This window comes from Halichoeres trimaculatus, unplaced genomic scaffold (assembly GCF_033239565.1).
Source record: "Halichoeres trimaculatus isolate MK-OKI-2021-1 unplaced genomic scaffold, fHalTri1.1 fHalTri1_scaffold_6, whole genome shotgun sequence".
Classification (NCBI taxonomy): Eukaryota; Metazoa; Chordata; class Actinopteri; order Labriformes; family Labridae; genus Halichoeres; species Halichoeres trimaculatus.
This window is the reverse complement of record NW_027437184.1, coordinates 20,324,658-20,343,864: the sequence shown is the minus strand read 5'-3', so window position 1 is coordinate 20,343,864 and position 19,207 is coordinate 20,324,658. Positions and strand designations below refer to the sequence as shown.

The following is a 19,207-nucleotide window of genomic DNA, read 5'->3' as shown; positions in this document are numbered from 1 at the left end:
GGCTGCTGATGTGAGCAAGCAGCTGCTGGTATTTCAACAGCTCCTTTAAGAGAGGAATAAACTGAATCAGAAATCTGCTTCTGTTCGACTGCAACAACTGATGGAGAAACATCTTGACAACAGAGTGCGCAAAGAGAATAAAATAATACTTTTTGCTATATAGGAGCCCAAAATGAGACATACGGTTTCTCCCTATAACTCATCTCCCATATTCCTCCTTGCAATCACATGCTCGTGGTCTGCTGTTTCTTTTCCACAATTACTGATTCCTCCCTCGGTCACAGCCCACAGTTTCCTGGGGCTGATCAGTCAGATGATTGCCTCTCTGCATGGCACAGGATGGGCTACTCAGATGCCCAGAAGAGACCATTAACTGGCTCAGTTGTTTTAAAACCGCAGGCCCCGGTGCGGGTATTGTAATGATGAGTATACTGTTTTTTGGTCTGCTAAAGAAGAACGCCAGAGGGACTCAGCTTGTGTCACACAGCTTTATGCTTTAGAGCAAGTAAAGGCCGGCTCATGTTCTCATGACTTCACACAGAGGCTGATGTGTGTGTGTGTGTGTGTGTGTGTGTGTGTGTGTGTGTGTGTGTGTGTGTGTATGTGTGTATGTGTGTGTGTGTGTGTGTGTGTGTGTGTGTGTGTGTGTGTGTGTGTGTGTGTGTGTGTGTGTGTGTGTGTGTGTGCGTGTGTGAGACAAGATGGTCAAGGGGTGCAGCCTAATGGGTGTTTAAGAGAGCTGTATCTATGCAAATCTTAGAGTGTAGAAAGTGTGTGTCTCATGGTCTCAGCCCCTGTCAGCGCATCTGTTCAATAACAAGGAGCATGAATCCGACAGACACTCTCCTCGCTCTGCTAATCGAGCCCTCAGCACAGCAAGTGTTCAAGGTCTCCTCGCTCAGTGTGCTTCATGATGGCCGACACACCACATCTACCTAATGTGTGCGCTCCAGTGCTACCGTGCTCTCCTAATGGCTGAAGAAGATGGAACATTACATCTTGTTTTTCAGTCTGGTCAGAAGAAAGCTCCAGAGATTTGCTGTCTGTTTAAATGTGTGTGTGTTTGTATCTTCCATGTATATGCGGTCGTTGGTGTGTTGTTGAGTGTGTCTCTGGTTCATCAAGAGTCCAGATGTCCTCATTGCAGGGCACCGCCAACAATCTGGCCATGGCGTAATTAATGGACCATGTGAGACTATCTGGACACCTGTATTCTGTGTGTCTGTGTGTTTTGTCGTGCACATGTGTTGTGTGTATTTCAAAGTTTTAAACTGTTGTTATTCAATACCCTTTTAGGTTTGTAGATTTAATTACCAATAACTTATTGTAGCCCGAAAATCTAATTTGTGAAGAGAAGTTGCTAACCATGTAATGAGGCTGGTATTTTATTTTGAGAAATAAATTGTTTGACTAATGAGAAAAGATTCTCAAGCATTAAATGATCGAACTGGACAGTTTTAAGTACTGAAAAATCTAAACAGATGCATATTTATTAATATATTTAAGTATCCAATAACACGGAAGACTTAGCAAAATAAATCCACAACATTTGTCTGCTGGACAGAGCATTTTGTAGGACTGAGGGAAAGCAGGGGGACTGGGCAGAGCTGAATGTTTATTCGTAGATATTTCTCTGTGTGTGTGTGTGTGTGTGTGTGTGTGTGTGTGTGTGTGTGTGTGTGTGTGTGTGTGTGTGTGTGTGTGTGTGTGTGTGTGTGTGTGTGTGTGTGTGTGCGTGTGCCTACTGTTATCACTCCTGGCCAGCATTGTATCTGCAGCTGTCAGGTGTCGCACAGGCACTAGCTGTCGCTTTCATTACTCCCTGCCTGTTGGTGTGACCAGGTGCTGGCCGGATATGTGTTAAAACGTCACATTTGTAAAAATATTCACTTTCCTTCGCCACTGCATGTTCCTCCTGCTCAATTGCCTCCGCGCATCCAATAATAGTTAAAGAGTCAGCAAAGCTTTTACACTATGAGCATCCCTCCTGTACCATTCGGCCTAGCGGCATGAGCACACGCCAACATTAAAACAGCTACATCTATAATCACTGCAAGTACACACAAGCACACACACTTCATAAATGCACAACAATAAATGTGCTCACACTGCAAAAAATGTGCATTTTAATAAGTGTATCAATTCTGTATTCAGGCTATTTAGTATTTATTTGTGCAACAACCTTCAAAATGAAGCAAAGGAGCAATTTGTTTGTGTGTGTGATTGATTATTCTTGCACACTGCTGCAGTTTACCAGGTTACTTAACATCCTCTAATAAGCATTTGTATCTCACTAGAGTGAAAAAAAATCAACAATGTGAGAGACGGTCTTTGCAGATTCTGAGCTTCACATTCACATTGTGCTTTTTTCCAGTGAAGTTTTTTGTGTCACAGGTGATTCTGATTAAAAAAAGAGAGAGAAAGCCAAGGTGAAAACAGGGCTAGAAAACAGAAGATTTATATATAGCCCCTGGTTATAGATAGGGATGTTACACAGTGGCTAGCTGTTATCTTCAGATGTCTCTATTGTGCAGCTCACACTTAGCCTCAGTGTGAATTTTAGTACTGCATGGTTAAAACCGCTCGAGGCACCTTTTCCACAGCACACCTCAGATGAAAGGTTCAGAACAAGACGGGCCTGCAGGACTGTGAGCAGCCTGCGGCTTTCCTGTGCAGTCGGGCTGAGCCGGGCGCCTAGGGAGCAGGCTGCTTGAAGGAGAGAGTGCCCCTCGCCTGGAGCTGCTGCAAGGGTGGCAGAGCAACTTGTTGGCCTCTAATCTATCAGCACTGCTGCAGGATGTATGGACCTAGAGACCTGTGCAGACAGACAGATATAGACATAGAAACATTCACACAAGTAAAATGCGATCTGCCTCTCCAACAGTGCTGCACAGACAAAACAAATTCACCTCTGTATATTCTTATTTAAACATCTCTAGCATCTCTTAATAAATCATTTGAGTGAAAAAAAATGTTTTCTTTAAATTAGTTATTCTTGGAAGTTGAAGAAAATGCATTGCAAAGAAAGGACTGTGTCATAGAGACTTTTGGATTCTAACCAGATGGAGGCTTGAAGCTAGCTCTAAAAGTATAGATCTGGTGTTTTAGAGAGGAAAGTATCTCAACATATAGAAACAGAAGAAGGGAATTGTGTTTTCTGTGCAGAGACTACAAAGAGAGGATAAATTTGGATCTCCGGGTGCCTCTCTTCCACACATCCGCTCCCCCCTCTCCCTCTCTTATTGTGGGCTAATTGAATTAGTGCCTGGGTTAGCTCTGTGTTCATTAAGCTAATGCCGTGTTGTTTACACTCGGCTCGGCTGCAATTAGGCTGACTCCATTTTGGGTGTTGATCTCATACACAAAGGCAAGCGCTCACACTTCTCTTGACAAGTCATCCGTCTCAAAGTTTTTCTAATAATATGCCTTTTGACCTTTTCTTTCTCCTGTTTGCAGAGCACCTTCAAGTTTAAGTCAGAGAGCGACATCCACCTGGCCGAGCACCACAAGCAGGTGCTATACGACGGCAAGCTGGCCAGCTCCATCTCCTTCACCTACAACGCCAAGGCAACGGACGCCCAGCTGTGCTTGGAATCATCGCCCAGGGAAAACCCTTCCATCTTTGTCCACTCCCCACATGCGCTCATGCTGCAGGTCAGTCTGATGGCTGCCTCTGAGTGGTTGCGTGTTACCCCTGCTCAGTCACATCGCTATCTTGGGCTAACCTACACCTGAGAACATATATTTATTTATTTATTTCCCTGTTTTTTACTGTCATAATTTCATTTTTTCCCGAACTCCTGTCTCGATCTCCTGTGTGTAACATTCAGTTCTGGTTTCTATAGATGTTTGCCCTTTCAGAAACGTGCTGCTCGACAGCCGCTTAATTTTTCCGCTGGACCCTCAGCTCCCTTTTTTATTTTGCTGATGTTGCTTGAACAATGGTTGTTGAGAAACAGATATCTTTTTTATTCTTTTATTCAAAGATGATTGTGCATTTATTTGCTAATGATGTTTTTCTTTGTAATTCATCTGAGTATTTTTATTTCCTTACCCTTCTTTTCCTGCTGTGAAAAAAAATTGAACCAAAGATTTTGGCAAAAATTACGGCAATTGACCAGTACAAAGGCAGAAGCTGAGTCAATTGAGTCAAATTTGGCTGCTTTGCGGGGGGTTACATAAAACCATCTCTTTTATGGGCTCAGTTCCACAAATTAAGACAATACTGCTTTCAATGTAATGACCTATCAGGAACAAGTTGTTAGAACTGCTGGGTAAAAACAGGCTAACACAGTAATCATCTATAATGCTGTGGGAAATGTTACTTTAGGTATAGAACCTGTGGCTCGTTGCCTTTCTGTGTGCTGCTCCTATGTTGCCAACTTGTGGATTAGTATTGATCAATACTTGAGTGACGAAATTGATACTTAAGTTTCATTTTCTTTTCTCTACATGTGCTCCTCCCAATCGCCCATGTGCTCATAGCTAACTATCTATCTATCTATAGATTGATAGATAGGAAGAAAGATAGATAAATGGATAGATGTAACTTTGTCTCTTCTGCGGGAAAAAGAACTTGTCTTTGACATGACTCCAAGTACAAATTTAAACACACAAACAGTGAATATTGCTTTGAAAATTGGAAATGTATTATTATTTTGTGTCATTTCGTTTATGTGCGAGAGAAATGTGTTTGTAAGACCATGTGTATGATGTGGCTCTTTATAGTACCACAGTAATTTTTTGTGGCTCTTGGTCTCTGACTGGTTGGCCACCCCTGTTATAGAAAGAATCAATTTAAAGCTGTATGTGTTTCTTTGGGAGATCCAAAAAAGGAGTTTTTGCTGCATGACAGCACTTAGAAACTGTATTTTATACGAAGTGTTGAGACTCCACAAGTACCTCATTACCAAAATTTGATCTATGTGTGAATGTAGAGGATGAGCCTCCTTTGATGCTAACAACATATTTCCATCCCTTAGGATGTGAAGGCAATCGTTACCCACTCCATCCACAGTGCCATCCACTCCATAGGTGGGATCCAGGTCCTGTTCCCCCTGTTTGCTCAGCTGGACTACAAACAGCTCAATGACAGCAGTGTGGACACCACAGTCTGGTGAGTAGTCCACAACAACATATAGGCTGTAGGGAAATAAACAATATGAAGAAGACTAAGTACAGTAAATGGACACAAAGTGCCAGAGTCAAGCTTTGTTTTATGTTCAACATCAGCTGCAGTTAATCCTCAAATTGACCCCAGAAACAAGCGAAGAAAAAAAAAGTGAAGAAATGCGACTGTAAAGGACATTAAATGAAGACGAATCTACTGTGTGTGAGACTCATTTTCCATCTGAAGACAATTATGCTGCAGGCAAGGAATAACTGATTACGGAGCAGGGAATGTAAGTGTGAAAGAAAGAGAGGAGTAATGTGGTTTTCCCTGGGGCGATGAGCAGCTGAAGTTTTCTTCATCAGCAGATCATGGAGTCTGTGTTCTTCATGCTCTAAGATTGTCCCGATACTGCTACATCACATGATCCCTGATGCACTTACATATCAGGCTGCATCTCCTCATCATGTTAGCCACGGTCACATAATTTGTCAAGGTCAGCATAGGAAGATAACGCTAAAAACGGAAACACACCAGCTTATTGAAAATGACTGATCAGAAATTTACCATGCATCATTTCTGAAATATGTGTGTACACTTGTGTGTGTGTGTGTGTGTGTGTGTGTGTGTGTGTGTGTGTGTGTATCTGTGTTTGTGTGTCGCAGTGCCACTCTGCTGGCGTTCCTGGTGGAGCTGTTGAAGAGCTCGGTGGCAATGCAGGAGCAAATGCTGGGAGGGAAGGGCTTTCTGGTGATTGGATACCTCCTGGAGAAGGTCAGTACAAGGCCTTTAAGATGACGGGTTGTTGCTGGGTGTTAGGTTTATTTGTTGTTGGGTAAATAAGTGGTCCAGATCTTGACAAAAGCCTCCACTTAGTTTTTCAAGGTGTTTGCTAATGGAACCACGTTCTGTTTTCATGGGTATGCTCTCAAGCTCGTTTTTATCTGATGTGTTGTAGAGGCTGCAGTTTGAGTTGTTTGAACTATTTTGTCCATCTAGTCTATTTGAGGGATAGGAAAAGGAACAGACATTCATTTCTTAGTATATTGGCATCATGAAGATAAGTAGCAACTCAAACTACAGCCTCTTTAATAATCACATGTACATCATCCCCTTCCCAACACACCTGTAATGCATCTGTTAAAACCTGTTCTAATTCAAGTACCTTAGGAGTCAAGTTGTAAGTGGTGACAACAGGAAATGGCCCATGAACTGAGTTAACTGTTAACACTATAGACTGTAAATAGAACAAACATTGTGGCTCTGCCTTTTATTATTGTATGGTTTTGATGCCAAAATGAACACAATGCAGCCCAATAATATCTTTATATCATCAGCATACTGATGTGGGAAACATTTCTACAGGATGTATTTCTTTTTATAAAGTCTGACCACAGCCCCATTCAAATGAATTGGGGAGATAGAGTTTTTGACTTCTACTGCAGTCAGTCACCAGGGGGAGCAGTTTTTGTGGCGACCTCACTTCGGACAGAGCGAAATAATGTCTATTCTATTCACAGTATATTACTGACACAGAAACCTGTGATTATGCATCAGAGAATTTGATGCAGGAAAAGAGTAAAGATTTGATGTATTGTTTGGGCTGACAGCACGCAGACTCGATGAATGAATTTTTTTAAATTAAAAAAAGGCTATTTTAATGAGCCTGAAATTGAAAAGTGCTCACCCACACACAGTTAAACATTTTACTCTGTCTGTTAATATAAAAATGTCAATCAGCTACCATGGCAACTATACCGCACTTTAGTATATACCAGTTATTTCTGGAAAATAGTAAAGAACCTCATCATTCAAGAATAGTGAAGTCACAAAGCACATCCAGAAAATGTAGAAGCATGGTGGGTTGGGAAAAGATGAAGAAGATGATTAAAATGAAGATGACAACACAGAAAGGAGAGAATAAAAACCTAAACCCACAGAAAGAGGCTCAACTGGCAAGAGCAGGCACCCCTCTGTCATATCAAGCTGTAAAAAATGTCAGAAGACCAAAATGAAATAAAATGAAATAAGAGAGCTGTTTGGCATTGCCAATGAGAAGATTTGGCAACTTCCTCATGAGCAAAACCCACATACTCAGCTCTGCTGCTCATTCCACTAATGCATGCTCCTTACAAATGTGGCGCCATTTAAAAGTGAAATTAATAGTCCTTCCAACTGTATATGATTTATTACCAAGAATCAATTTTACAACAAAGATATAATCTACCAAACACAAATATCCTCACTTTTTTGCTATGTTTATATAGAAATAGCTATTCAGACCACAACTGTTCTACCAGGATGACTAATGATTATTTTTGCTATAAAAATGGGCATGTGAACATGAATGTTTAACTCAGGAACTGCAGTTTGGAGTACTTCAGTTGGCTTCATTTTTATCTTCAACTGTTGCTTTATTCCAAAGAAAAATGCAAGCTAGGTTTTCCTGGAGTAATGACTTGTCTGCAGATGAGAACAGGCTGAAACAATGTAATGTTTGTCCTGTCTCTGCTTATTTGCTTGTAACCTGTTTTATATCCACACTAAAAAAGATGCATTTGAAGACTAGAAAGGAATGAACTTTTAAAACAAGTGTAAAATCAAGGAAAGGACAATAAGGAGACATTCTTTGGGATTCATTTGAGGGCACTGTGTTGTAGCTGCAACTTGTTTTATGCACAGCCAAAGAGAACTAGAAATGTTGCTACTTGTTTATAACAACCAACAAATATGTTTGGTGGAGAAACCTCCAAACCTGGTCAAGATAACCATGAAAGACAGCACATTTTAAATTTGATCATCAGTTAACCACAGTGACCAATAATATGTTTTCTTTTCCTTTTTCTCTTGTCCAGTCTTCACGTGTCCACATCACCCGGGCAGTACTTGAACAGTTCTTGTCCTTTGCCAAGTATCTGGATGGTTTACCTCACGGAGCGCCGCTCCTCAAACAGCTCTGTGACCATGTCCTCTTCAATGCTGCCATCTGGATTCACACCCCTGCCAAGGTCTGTTTACTCTGGTGTATCCACCAACTGTATGTCTGTGTCTGTTTGAGTGACCTTGCTACAAAAAACAACAAGGACCTGAATAAGAGAACATACATGACATAAGGAGGATTTTTTCTGAATGTCAGAAAAACTGAGGCAAGCAAAAAACCTTTACCAAGAGGAAGGAGGGACTGACATCTTACTGCCCTTTTCAATAATGAAACAGCGGGCATTACAGGACAGTGGGAGGAGCTAACACGTTATGCGGGGAAAAGAAAGCGCGTGCAAGCCAGGAAAACAAATGAGGAGAAGTGACATTTGAAGAGACCCCGGGACAGGAGAGAGATGTGTACTTCCTTTTTTCCCTCCATCTCTCTCTGAACTAGATGTGAATGTTCCTGGCATTCCCGGGGGGCAGTCCGCTCTCCTCCTCCTCCATTATTTTCAGAACTTCCTGATTCCCTGTCTTCCTCCCTTTGACCCTGCAATGTGATTGGCTCCTGGGTAAAGCAGCAGCACTCTCCAGGGCGTGCTAGAGTTAAGACAGGTGACCGAGCTGCAGCTGCTGTGCAGAATTAAAAGGATGAGAGAGTTGGATTCCAACACAGCTCTATCATATCACTGTCTAGACTTTGTGATTGCCGGGTGCAGCATTACCTTAAATTGAGTACTGCTGCAGAAAATTGCTATGAACTGTTTATAAAAATTACCAGTAAGAACATAAAGAGAGCAAGACATGCATTATAAATGCACCAAGCAGCTTCACACACAAAAATACCCTTCTATACTTGAATCCCACAGCCTATGTACCTTTCTGACTTCCACTGAGCTTCAATATTTCCCCCCTTCTACTTTACTTTCCTGAAAAAATAGCCTGTTGCTCTGAGGGTGTTTGTTCATTTTTTTCATATTTACCTACATACTAATCTGCATTCATGTTTTTTTTGTTGTTGCTGTTGTTTTTTTCAGTTTTACTAGTTGTAATCGTTTCTCACTTTATAGTTTTAAGCATTCTTGCATGATGTTTATGCTTATGACACTTTGATGTAAAGCAGAATGGGCTTGTTTTGTTGAAGTTTTTTACCTTTTTTTGTTAGATTCTCTTATGTTTTACTTTCTTTGCATTAGGAGCACATTTGCAGATTTTATCCCTTTAAAACAGCGTAAAAACAAATTCCTAGGAGGAGTTTCCTCCAAGCCTCTGTTGGGACTTTGATGAGTTTCAGCAGTAGTCAAACCTGTTTCAGATCAACACATAAACTTTAAATGTGACATGTAATGTAATGAAAGCTGTTGAAGTGCGCTCTCCATTCAAGATGAGATGATTTGTTTCTGTCAGGCTGCAGCGCTCTGCTAATTTTCATCAGCTTAAACAGAGCTTCCTTGTTAGGGCCGGTCCTTCGTGCCATGGTCACTGTAACAAGGAAAGAGATTTGTGAGTAGGATACAGACTCAAATCTGGGCACGGCTGATGGAGAGGATCGGTGAGAGGAATATTACAAGAAGGGGAAAAAAGGAACAGCAGGAGACCGGGAGAAGGAAATGAGCAATCAGAGAGAGCCCTCCTTAAATGTCAACGCTGTGTAAGGAGCTCCTCAGATGCTTGACAGCTTCAGGCGCAGAAACATCAAAAATACCACAAAGCAGAGAATAAACTCTGTGTTTTTGGCAGGAGGGAAGTTTCCTCCTGTTCCCCTGTGGCTGTCTTTTCACAATAAAAGTGCCTTTTGTTTGACAGCAGAAGCACACTGAGAAGATTGGTGTCTGCCCAGCAGGCAGCTGACAGTTTGTATTTGTCCATCAACCTGTGTGTTTATGCCTTTATACACCTTAATGTTTAAATGTGTGTGTGTGTCTGTGTGTGTGTGTCTGTGTGTGTGTGTTTGTGTGTGTGTGTGTGTGTGTGTGTGTGTGTGTGTGTGTGTGTGTGTGTGTGTGTGTGTGTGTGTGTGTGTGTGTGTGTGTGTGTGTGTGTGTGTGTGTGTGTGTGTGTACAGGTCCAGCTCTCCCTCTACACATACCTGTCATCAGAGTTTATCGGCACAGCAACCATCTACACCACCATCAGACGTGTTGGCACCGTCCTGCAGCTGATGCACACCCTCAAGTACTATTACTGGGCCATCAACCCTCTGGAGTGCAGTGGCATCAGCCCAAAGGGTCTTGGTAAGTTTCCACATACACACAGACATATTCTTTATCAAAGAAAGAGCAAGACAGTTTCTTTTACTCAGTCTATGGATTCTGCAAGACTTATTTACTATATTATGAGTATTTTTTATATCAGTGTTGATGAAGTTAGCGCCAACCTAGTGCCTTTAGATGAGAGGCAGTCTGCAAGTGCTTGTAGAATGAATCTTACTCTTCTCCTCTCCAATCATACGGCTCCCACACAGAGTACTTGTTTCACTGTCACATCAACACCTGGGAGCAAATTAAGGTGACCTAAGGTCCAACTGAAGTGCTTGTAAGACGGTTACCAACGTGTCTGAAAAACCTGTTTGACACTGGACTTGTACTGACTGTTTCCAACCACCAATGTAACTCTGAAACACTTGTTTCATCTGGAAAGGCAGTGGTTTGAGATCTCTTTGAGGAGCTGATTTTTCTATTTCTTTCACCATCAACACCAAGCCCCTAACCTGGTCTGAAAACATGAGGTACAAATAGACACAGCCCCCAGCAGCACTCTTTAAGCAGGCCAATTCAACTGAGACCAATTTATTTTTGACGCCACACAGTAATCATCACCTCTATGCTCTTTGTCTGACTGTTTCCTGTCAAGCTGTGTTAGCTAACAGGTTCATTTAAAAATATCTTATTGTCTTTCTGGAAAAAGCAAGAAATATGAGTCATAGCAGAGCTGATTGGCTTTTATTTCAGAACTTTATATGATAGACATTTTTTTTTCAACAGAAGAACTTTTTCTTTCATAATTATAAGTTCAAGATGTTCTTTTAATACATCTTTCATATGACTCAATTGTGCCTTTATTCTATGAGGAGGGGAAATAATCTTATGAAAAGATGATACGTTGCTGTAGAGAATTTAAAGGTGGTGAAGCCAAGTACAAATGAAGCCCCCAAAAACTGGCTGAGGACAGTAATCTATAAGACATATGTGTGTCTAAATGTTTGATATCATTCATTGGCTGTTTTGTATTGGAATCACATCAGCTCAGGTGTGTCAATATTACCTTGACAACAACAAATATCTGACCATTTTGCTTAAAGGTCCCATATTATGCTCCTTTTCTGCAGTTTAATATGGATCATTGATGTCTTCATGAAATGGTAGTAACATGTTTTGGTCTAAAAAGCCAATAAATCAAGCACAGCAGTATTGTTTCCAGGCTCTCATAGCCCCTCTGTTCAGAACGCTCTGATTTAGTGGGCGTGACCTTCATATGTAAATGAGCTACCACTGAAAACGCCCCGCTCTTCTGCGTCACTGAGAGCGGTGCTGTTTCCAGGCTCCGATTGCACAATGTTAAGAAAACAGCGAAGCTCGTTTACCGTAACATTACAGGCTAAAACAACAGGCTAACAGCAGCTAAAGTTAGCATCCTGAAGCTAACACAGAGACAGGGGGACACTGAGGAAAAGCTCTAACATCTGCTCCACAGCACACAGCATTTAAAATACTCACATTTCCAGGGTCCGAGGTTTGTTGGCGGATGGTTGGTAATGCTCCTGGATCCAGGACCAGTCTATTGGCTAGCCCTCTGTTGGACTGTCCAAAGTTGGAAAAGCAGTCGGCAGTGAAGTGACTAGCACACACATGCACAGTTTTACTGAGTGTAGCTGGCACATTTCCTTGATAAATGAACTCTAGCCACTTAGTCTTGTCTTCTTCCAAGATGGGAAGCTTGTGCATGGAACTATGTGGCTGTTTACAGCCAAAAACAGCCACACTCCTCTTTCCAGCAGTGGGGGGAGGAGTAGGCAAGGAGGGGGTTTGGGGGTATCTAGTCCCGTGGACCAGTAAGGTCAGACTTGCTTTTGATTGGTCAAAAAAGGGAATTGCTGCTGTCGGCAAATCCCCAAAATCCAAACACCTCTTTTTAGGTCAGGGTTTTACATTCAAAAGCACTACTAAGTACAGGTTTTGTCATTAAATATCACGTTTTGTGGGCTGGGAGGAAAGCCAAAGAGGCACAAATTTCACTAAAAGACTTAATAAAGTGATTTTTGCTTAATATGGGACCTTTAACTTAGATGCAGAGAAAAATTGTTGAATGGAACTCGCCCCTTGTTTTTATCTTAGGTTAATAAGGTCATAGCTTAAAAATGTTTTGTCTATCTCCTAAAAAACAGACGTGCTACCTCTATGAGTAACACTTTTGTTTGAGAGGACTGAAAAAAAAAATCCATTTACTTTTTTGTTATAGGGCTGAATTCATGCACATCCGTTAGTGCGCTCTTGAATGCAGGGTATTTGGAAACACAACTCTCAAAGATTTGTCTGTATTTGAAAGAAGAACAGCTAAACAGCGCACCACATACCAAACACCACTCAGAGCAGGAATCAGATGTGGTATTTTCTCTGCCTTTGTAAATCAGCAGAGAACAGTGTTCCCTGCACAGCGAAGCCTCAGAAAGGTCGGAGCGGGCCTTTTCGCTTTAATCAACCTCTCCTTCTCCCTTTGCAACCCTGCACCGGCGATGGGTATGCATCCAGTGTTGCCATGGCAACAGACAGATTTGATTGGCAGATCCAAGGGAGCTTTTTGAATTTCTAATCGAGTGTCTGTCTGGCTGTCTTTCTGTTTGGCGATATTGCTGTTTGACTGCTGGGATTTGGCTTCATAAAGAAGAGCTGATAACAGTAGCAATTAGCCTCAGACGCGTTTTGATGGCCGTTCAAAGCTAAAGGATAATGCTAGATGGAGTTTAGAAGTAATGAAGCACATGTTTGCACTTGACTGTTCTATTGGAGGGTGATATGCATTAATAAAATACATTTTACATAATAATAGTAGATATTTGGTTCATCCACAAGGCTTTATGATGTTAATCCAAACAACAGGGTTTTGTTATACTAAGTTTTTCTCCAAGTGTTTCTCTTATTTTACAGCTAAGGCAGGTTGATGTTGTTGATGAATTTTTTCCAACACTACCAAATACACCTCAGGCCTTTTACATTAGGCATCTGGATTGCTTTTGAACTCTGAAGCTGAATTAAAACGGAATAAAAAACAGTAGTTAATTGACTTAGAAAAATTTGAATTCTTCTGAAAAAAAGAAAACAAAAACCAAACAGAGACATAAATATTAATACATGTGTCAAATTTATCAGATTTACTGAAGGGTCGAGGTGCCCAATCTCATTTACACATTTGTTTTGATTTATTCTTTTATGTATTCAAAGTTTGGCAATAAATCTTCATAAGTAATTCTGAGCACACAGGCATAATAAAAAAACATATCAACATGATTTTAAAAAAGGACCAACATTTGTTTTTGCAAACCTATAAAGGTCCATGCACACTCACATACGGAGCCATGACTTTGACAGGTAAAAAAAAGAACAAGCTCTTTGACTCCTCAAAGGTTGTCATTCTGTGGCAGAACTAAAGTATTTTTCATGGTGACTGAATAAAACTGGTGAGTCAGATTAGAATAAAAGGGGCATGAAAGAGAAAAAATTATAAAAAATCATGAAGTAAAAAAGGATAACTAAAGCTGCCCCTGAGAAGCGGCTTGCATGTAAGCGTTATTCAAATCCTCTGTAGAGAAAAGACACTTTAAAGTGAAGGTTGCACTCCCACATGTGCACCTGGTGCATCTGTGCACTGGTTTGACACGGAGCGGCTGTGTTACCATGATGGATGGTGAGTGTCACCATCCCTCCAGCATGTTCCAGCCTGACAGGTGAAAGGATGATGGATCACAGGGGACTGTTTCCGTGTCATGTTTGGGTTTTCACAAAGAGCTGGTGAACGGTCTGAAACACACTTATGTGATCCAAGGGCAGCGGTGCATGTTAACGTCTCAGAGGGAGAGAAGCCTCATATCTTCCTCCTCTCATATCACCCGTCTTTGATGTTTCTCTTCGCTTATTTCCAGGAGGTAAGCATCCTTGGGTCGACGATCTGTTTAGATGTTCTTAGAGTCTGCGATACGTTTCATTGAGCTTACCATAAGTACTGTTTTGCAGTTTCAGTGCTTTCCCTTTGTTGCTCGCATAAAATCAGGCTGATTCCAAACATCCTGACACAGCAGAGCGTGCAGTGGCAAAAAGCTGGACATCATAAAGTTTATTGTGGCCTTTAAACCTCAAAAACCTCTGTTGGGAGTGTAGAATGCTGATGAGGTCAGGTAGCTTGTGAAGCTTGTAGTGTCCATTTGTTTGGTATTGATAGCTGTAGAAGGGCAGTTTAAGGAAGCCTCAAGTTTTACCAACTAATAAGATAATGCCTCAAAACTAAGTTGTGTGGGTTTTAACACCTTAAGCAGGCTGTGATGAGTTTGATAGTGATCTTACAAAAAGGCTCCCTTCTAATTATATGCCTGATCTACACTTTAAAATGAGATTATCAGCACTAATATTGCTGGTTACAGGTTATTTGAAATTTCTACTTCTTAGCTTCCAGTTTGGATCGTCCAGGACCAGATTGATATACAGCACGTCTAGGTCTCTATGACAACACCACTCTGGCTGACGTAGTGGTAGTGAGAAAAGAGATTATGACTAATTTTGTAGTGATTGTGGACAGAGGAGCCTAACTGTCAGAGCAGAAGAAGGCTAAACGAGAGAGTGATACAGCCAGAGCTAAAGGCTGATTAGCCCCCGGCTAAAAACTGTAGCCTGCTACATAACTGTATTGAGAAGTCCCTTACCTCAGCGCGTTGTATCCAGTAGAAAGTTGTCTTAATGTAATATAATGGTGTTGAATTGCACTGTAACGCGTTGCATCCTATCACATAAGCCCCGTTTCCACCAAGCAGTTCAGTTCGGTTCGTCTTGGCACAGCACACATTTTATGGCGTCTCCACTGAGTAACACCGGGACAGATCCCAAAATAACCAAGATGAGCTGTCTCACTTTTTGGGACCCTCCCATAAGGGTGCCAGACTAAACCGATCTGATCCGAGAAGGTGTAGCTATAACACTGCAGTCTGTTGATTGGTCAAAAGAATTGTCACTTACCATGCACAGCTTCTGTACTTCGCCTGGCAGCACACAGCCTGCCACGAGGGGGCACAGTTGGCTGTGGAAACACAAACAGGACCAGGCTTAACCGAGCCAACCCGTACCAAGATGTATTGATTTAAAGCGGACTGCTTGGTGGAAACGAGGCTATGGTATCACATTGGAACATATTGCATCGTAATGTACGTTTCTTATTGCATCGTATTGCCAGGTATAATATCAAATCATCTGTCATTATAACTTGTTGTTTTGTATTCAGTGTACCTTTTTGCTCATAAAAATACACGTTTAAAGTAGTGGAGAGCTATGGGACGTGTTACTCTAAAAAAGGAGCTGCCATCAATCCCAACACGAGCAACTGCTCTGGTATATGTTTTAGATGCTGTTGTGTTTTCAGCCTGATTATTTCTTTGTAGCCCTCACAGCAAACGACTGATGGGGTGCCAGGGCTCTGAAGTTTATACAGTGGATTACACGCTGCCTGTTTGGTTTGGATCATTTAGACCATCAGTCACGTTTTTGTAAATGGCCATGTCTATGCTGTAATCAGTCAGCTTAGTACAACTATGAAATATCCAGATTGCTAAATTGCCTCTGAAGTTAATGGAAGTGACTTTCAGTTCACACTTCTATCACAGAGTGTGTGTGTATGTGTGTGTTGACATGTTTTTCTCTGCTCTCCAGGACGTCTAATAAAACCTAATATCAGTAAACAGTGGGGCTTATCCAGAGAAATCAACAGACTCATCATTATCGAGCATAAAGAATAGATTTTCAGCAGGAAATTACTCTTTTGTTTCTGTTTGTTTAGACGGACCACGGCCATCCCAAAAGGAGATCATCTCGCTCCGAGCCTTCATGCTACTCTTCCTCAAGCAGCTCATACTAAAGGTACAGCCACATAATTTTAGTAGCAAGAAATCACTTTCTCCAGTCTGTCTTCTTTTCTCTTTGTGCCTGCCGGGGGCCTCTGGCTTAATCTCAAATGTGTGTGTGGAGAATTGCATCAAAGACCGGCCGCCTGAAAGAAGCTGAGCGGCTTTTGTGTTTATGCAGGCTTGTATTGATTCCGGCTATATTTTTGTGTGTGTGTGAGAGAGTGTGAGAGACCAACTATGAACGGGATTAATGAAGTCATCTGAGGTTAAGGAGGTAAAAAAAAATCAAAGATCTTATAAGTTTTGTTGTGTTTTCACAGGACCGAGGCGTTAAGGAGGACGAGCTGCAGAGTATCCTTAACTACCTGCTGACCATGCATGAGGTAAATTCAAACTTTATGTCTCAAATGAAAGTCTGACAAAGTGGGATACAGAGAGATGGTGAGAGCAGACGAAAGGGGCTGGCAAAATGCGCATTATAATTTGTCGGCTGCAGTTACGGTCCACTTAAAGGAGGGAGAGAGTGAGTCAGCTCAGGTGCTGTGACAGCTTGAAGAATGGTGCAACAATGGAGTGAACAGAGTGTACTCTTCTGTAACAATTATATCTGTTCTTGCTCTGATATACCACCTGCTCCTCCACACCCCCCACTCCCCTCTTCAACCTTACAACTCTCCCTTTGTCCTCTTAACCCTTCCATTGATCGGTCCATTCAAGCTTCATCTGTCTCCTGTATTCATCTGTTCACCATTTTTCTTTCTTCTCCCTGAAGGATGAGAATATCCATGATGTGCTCCAGCTGCTGGTGGCTCTTATGTCTGAACACCCTGCATCTATGATCCCTGCATTTGACCAGAGGAATGGCATAAGGTAAATATTATTAAAGATCCATGAGAGATTCCCTACCATATAAAGATATTTGCTGTTTTTAACATACGTCTATGTGAAATATTTGTCTGGACCCTCTGTCAGGCCTTTTTAATATAACTTACTGTAACAAGATTACATTCAATCCTCATCAGCTTCTGTCTTTTTCCAAAATTTACTTTTTTCTGTTTGTAGGTTTTTTGCATCTCCTCTATTCAATAAGTTCTTTAATTGTAGGGTTAAATCATAAATTGTATATATGTTCAAAAAGAGAACAGATGCTGCTAAAGCTTCAATCAAGCAGTGATTATTAATGGGCTCAAACTGAACTGGGAAGCCCCCCAAAAGCACAACTGGGCATAAATGCTGACACAAGATCTCTGTTTTTTTCCGTCTTGAACCTTCCTTCTTCTTATCACTGTTTTCCCTCGTTTAAGGTATTATAATTAATTCACCAACATGCTATCATTGTGTTACAGGGTAATCTGCAAACTCCTGGCATCTAAAAGTGAGAGCATTCGGGTCCAAGCCCTTAAAGTCCTGGGCTACTTCCTCAAGCACCTCGGTCACAAGTCAGTATCCCTCTTTCTGTCTTTCTTTGTCTTCCTTTGTCTGTTTCTCTTCTCACTGACGTCACTGAAACAAGAAAGCACTAAAAGCACTTCTTATTTTCCTGTCACAACTACAACAAAAATCTTATTTATGTCTGGAAGTGGGTAAAAACACTCTGCAGTCAAACTGAAAAACTATAACAGCTCAGCCTCCGGTGAGCCTCTGTTTTTTTTGTGTGTGTAAAAAAAGATAATGTCCTCATCATCGAGTCCAGGCGGAATAATCATCTCAACAGCATGCGTTGGCAGAGATGAGGAACTTTGATGAGCAGCAGTGAATGCTGGGGGATTTATCCATCCCATGTCACATCCACACAACTCGCTGCGAAACATGAGATCAGGCTGTTAAGCTGTACCTGAGCCCTGAACGTTGACTCCCCCCTATTTCACACATGCTCAAACCATAAGCTCTTTAAACTTAGTATGCATCTTTAATACCTTTGGAAATATAACTATCATTGTTTATTTGAAAGACAGTCAAGTGTATGGTTTTAAAAAGGGGCGCATATTAAAATGTGTCCTGATTACATATAATTCACTTGATTTTAGCTTAAAAGGCTGACAAAAGGTTATTTTTCTTTCATCAAATGAAACCATACTAAGATCTATTCTGACTTTCTACACCTTCTGTGTCCTTCTCTGGTTCCATGTTCAATGACCTTTATATTTACTTTTACATCTATCTCCAAGTTGATGTATATGAAGACTATGTCACTGGTGAATGCTTGCATTTGGTCTCATACATCTGTCAGGCTTTGACATGAGCTGTAAAAACAACAACATGAAAGAAAAACATTTATATCTGAACAGTTTGTTAACATACACTCAGTTATAGTTAGGTAGAAAAAGTTGCTCCAGTTAATGTCTTGGACATTTACCTGCAAGAAAGAGCTGAAAGCTGATGCTGCTCATACTGCTGACATTCGCAACACCCTACAAACCTATTTCACACCTTTGCCTGCAGACTGTGTGGTCCTGTGTTTAGCCACGTTAATCAGTTTGTGTTTAACTTGTCTGGCTTCTGAGTGGTTTCCTAACTTCAGAGAAGTCATTTTGTCAGAACTCCAGTCACCCCTGGTTACAACCAACTAACCTTTTATTTCTTTGTTTTACTTGTCAGAATGAATAAGACTGTTGGAAATTAAAGTTAAAACAATTTAGTATTAATAAAAAAATATTATTCCAAGTGTATAAAAAGCCCCTGAAACCGATTTACAAACCATTTTAAAAAGGTGTTTATTAAACCAGTCAACCAGTCTACTTAATTTTAATCAGCTTGAGAAAGGCAAAATAAAATTTAAACTGACTTTTACACAATAAAGGTTGAGTTGAAAGCTTCTGTAATGAACTTTTGTTTTTCACCTAAGTTCTTCTTGTGGGTAAATTGTTACTCTTTATCTAATTGCTTTTTTGGTCATGGAGTGGTTAAAATTTAATTTTGCTGTCTTCAAACTTAATTAACTCAATTGTATAATTATAATTGTTTGAAAGTAAAAAGGCTGTTTTTAAAGGTTGTCCACTGCTGTGAATTGTTTCCTCTGCTACCTACCCAATAGCAGTGTTTACAGGCACTAATAATAGATATAACTGAGATAA

General features: G+C 41.0%; 1 protein-coding gene across 23 annotated transcripts in view; it reads left to right on the top strand.

Moving 5' to 3' along the window:
- nbeaa (neurobeachin a) overlaps window positions 1–19,207 on the top strand; it is a 110,944-nt gene that overhangs the window by 56,814 nt on the left and 34,923 nt on the right. For all 23 annotated transcript variants that reach the window (XM_074672545.1, XM_074672535.1, XM_074672551.1 and 20 more), the window contains exons 9-17: window positions 3,457–3,654; window positions 4,983–5,116; window positions 5,776–5,884; window positions 7,966–8,118; window positions 10,098–10,266; window positions 16,067–16,146; window positions 16,454–16,516; window positions 16,906–17,003; window positions 17,480–17,572. In XM_074672545.1, coding sequence (XP_074528646.1) covers window positions 3,457–3,654; window positions 4,983–5,116; window positions 5,776–5,884; window positions 7,966–8,118; window positions 10,098–10,266; window positions 16,067–16,146; window positions 16,454–16,516; window positions 16,906–17,003; window positions 17,480–17,572 — 1,097 coding nt within the window. The remainder of the gene's footprint in view (window positions 1–3,456; window positions 3,655–4,982; window positions 5,117–5,775; window positions 5,885–7,965; window positions 8,119–10,097; window positions 10,267–16,066; window positions 16,147–16,453; window positions 16,517–16,905; window positions 17,004–17,479; window positions 17,573–19,207) is intronic.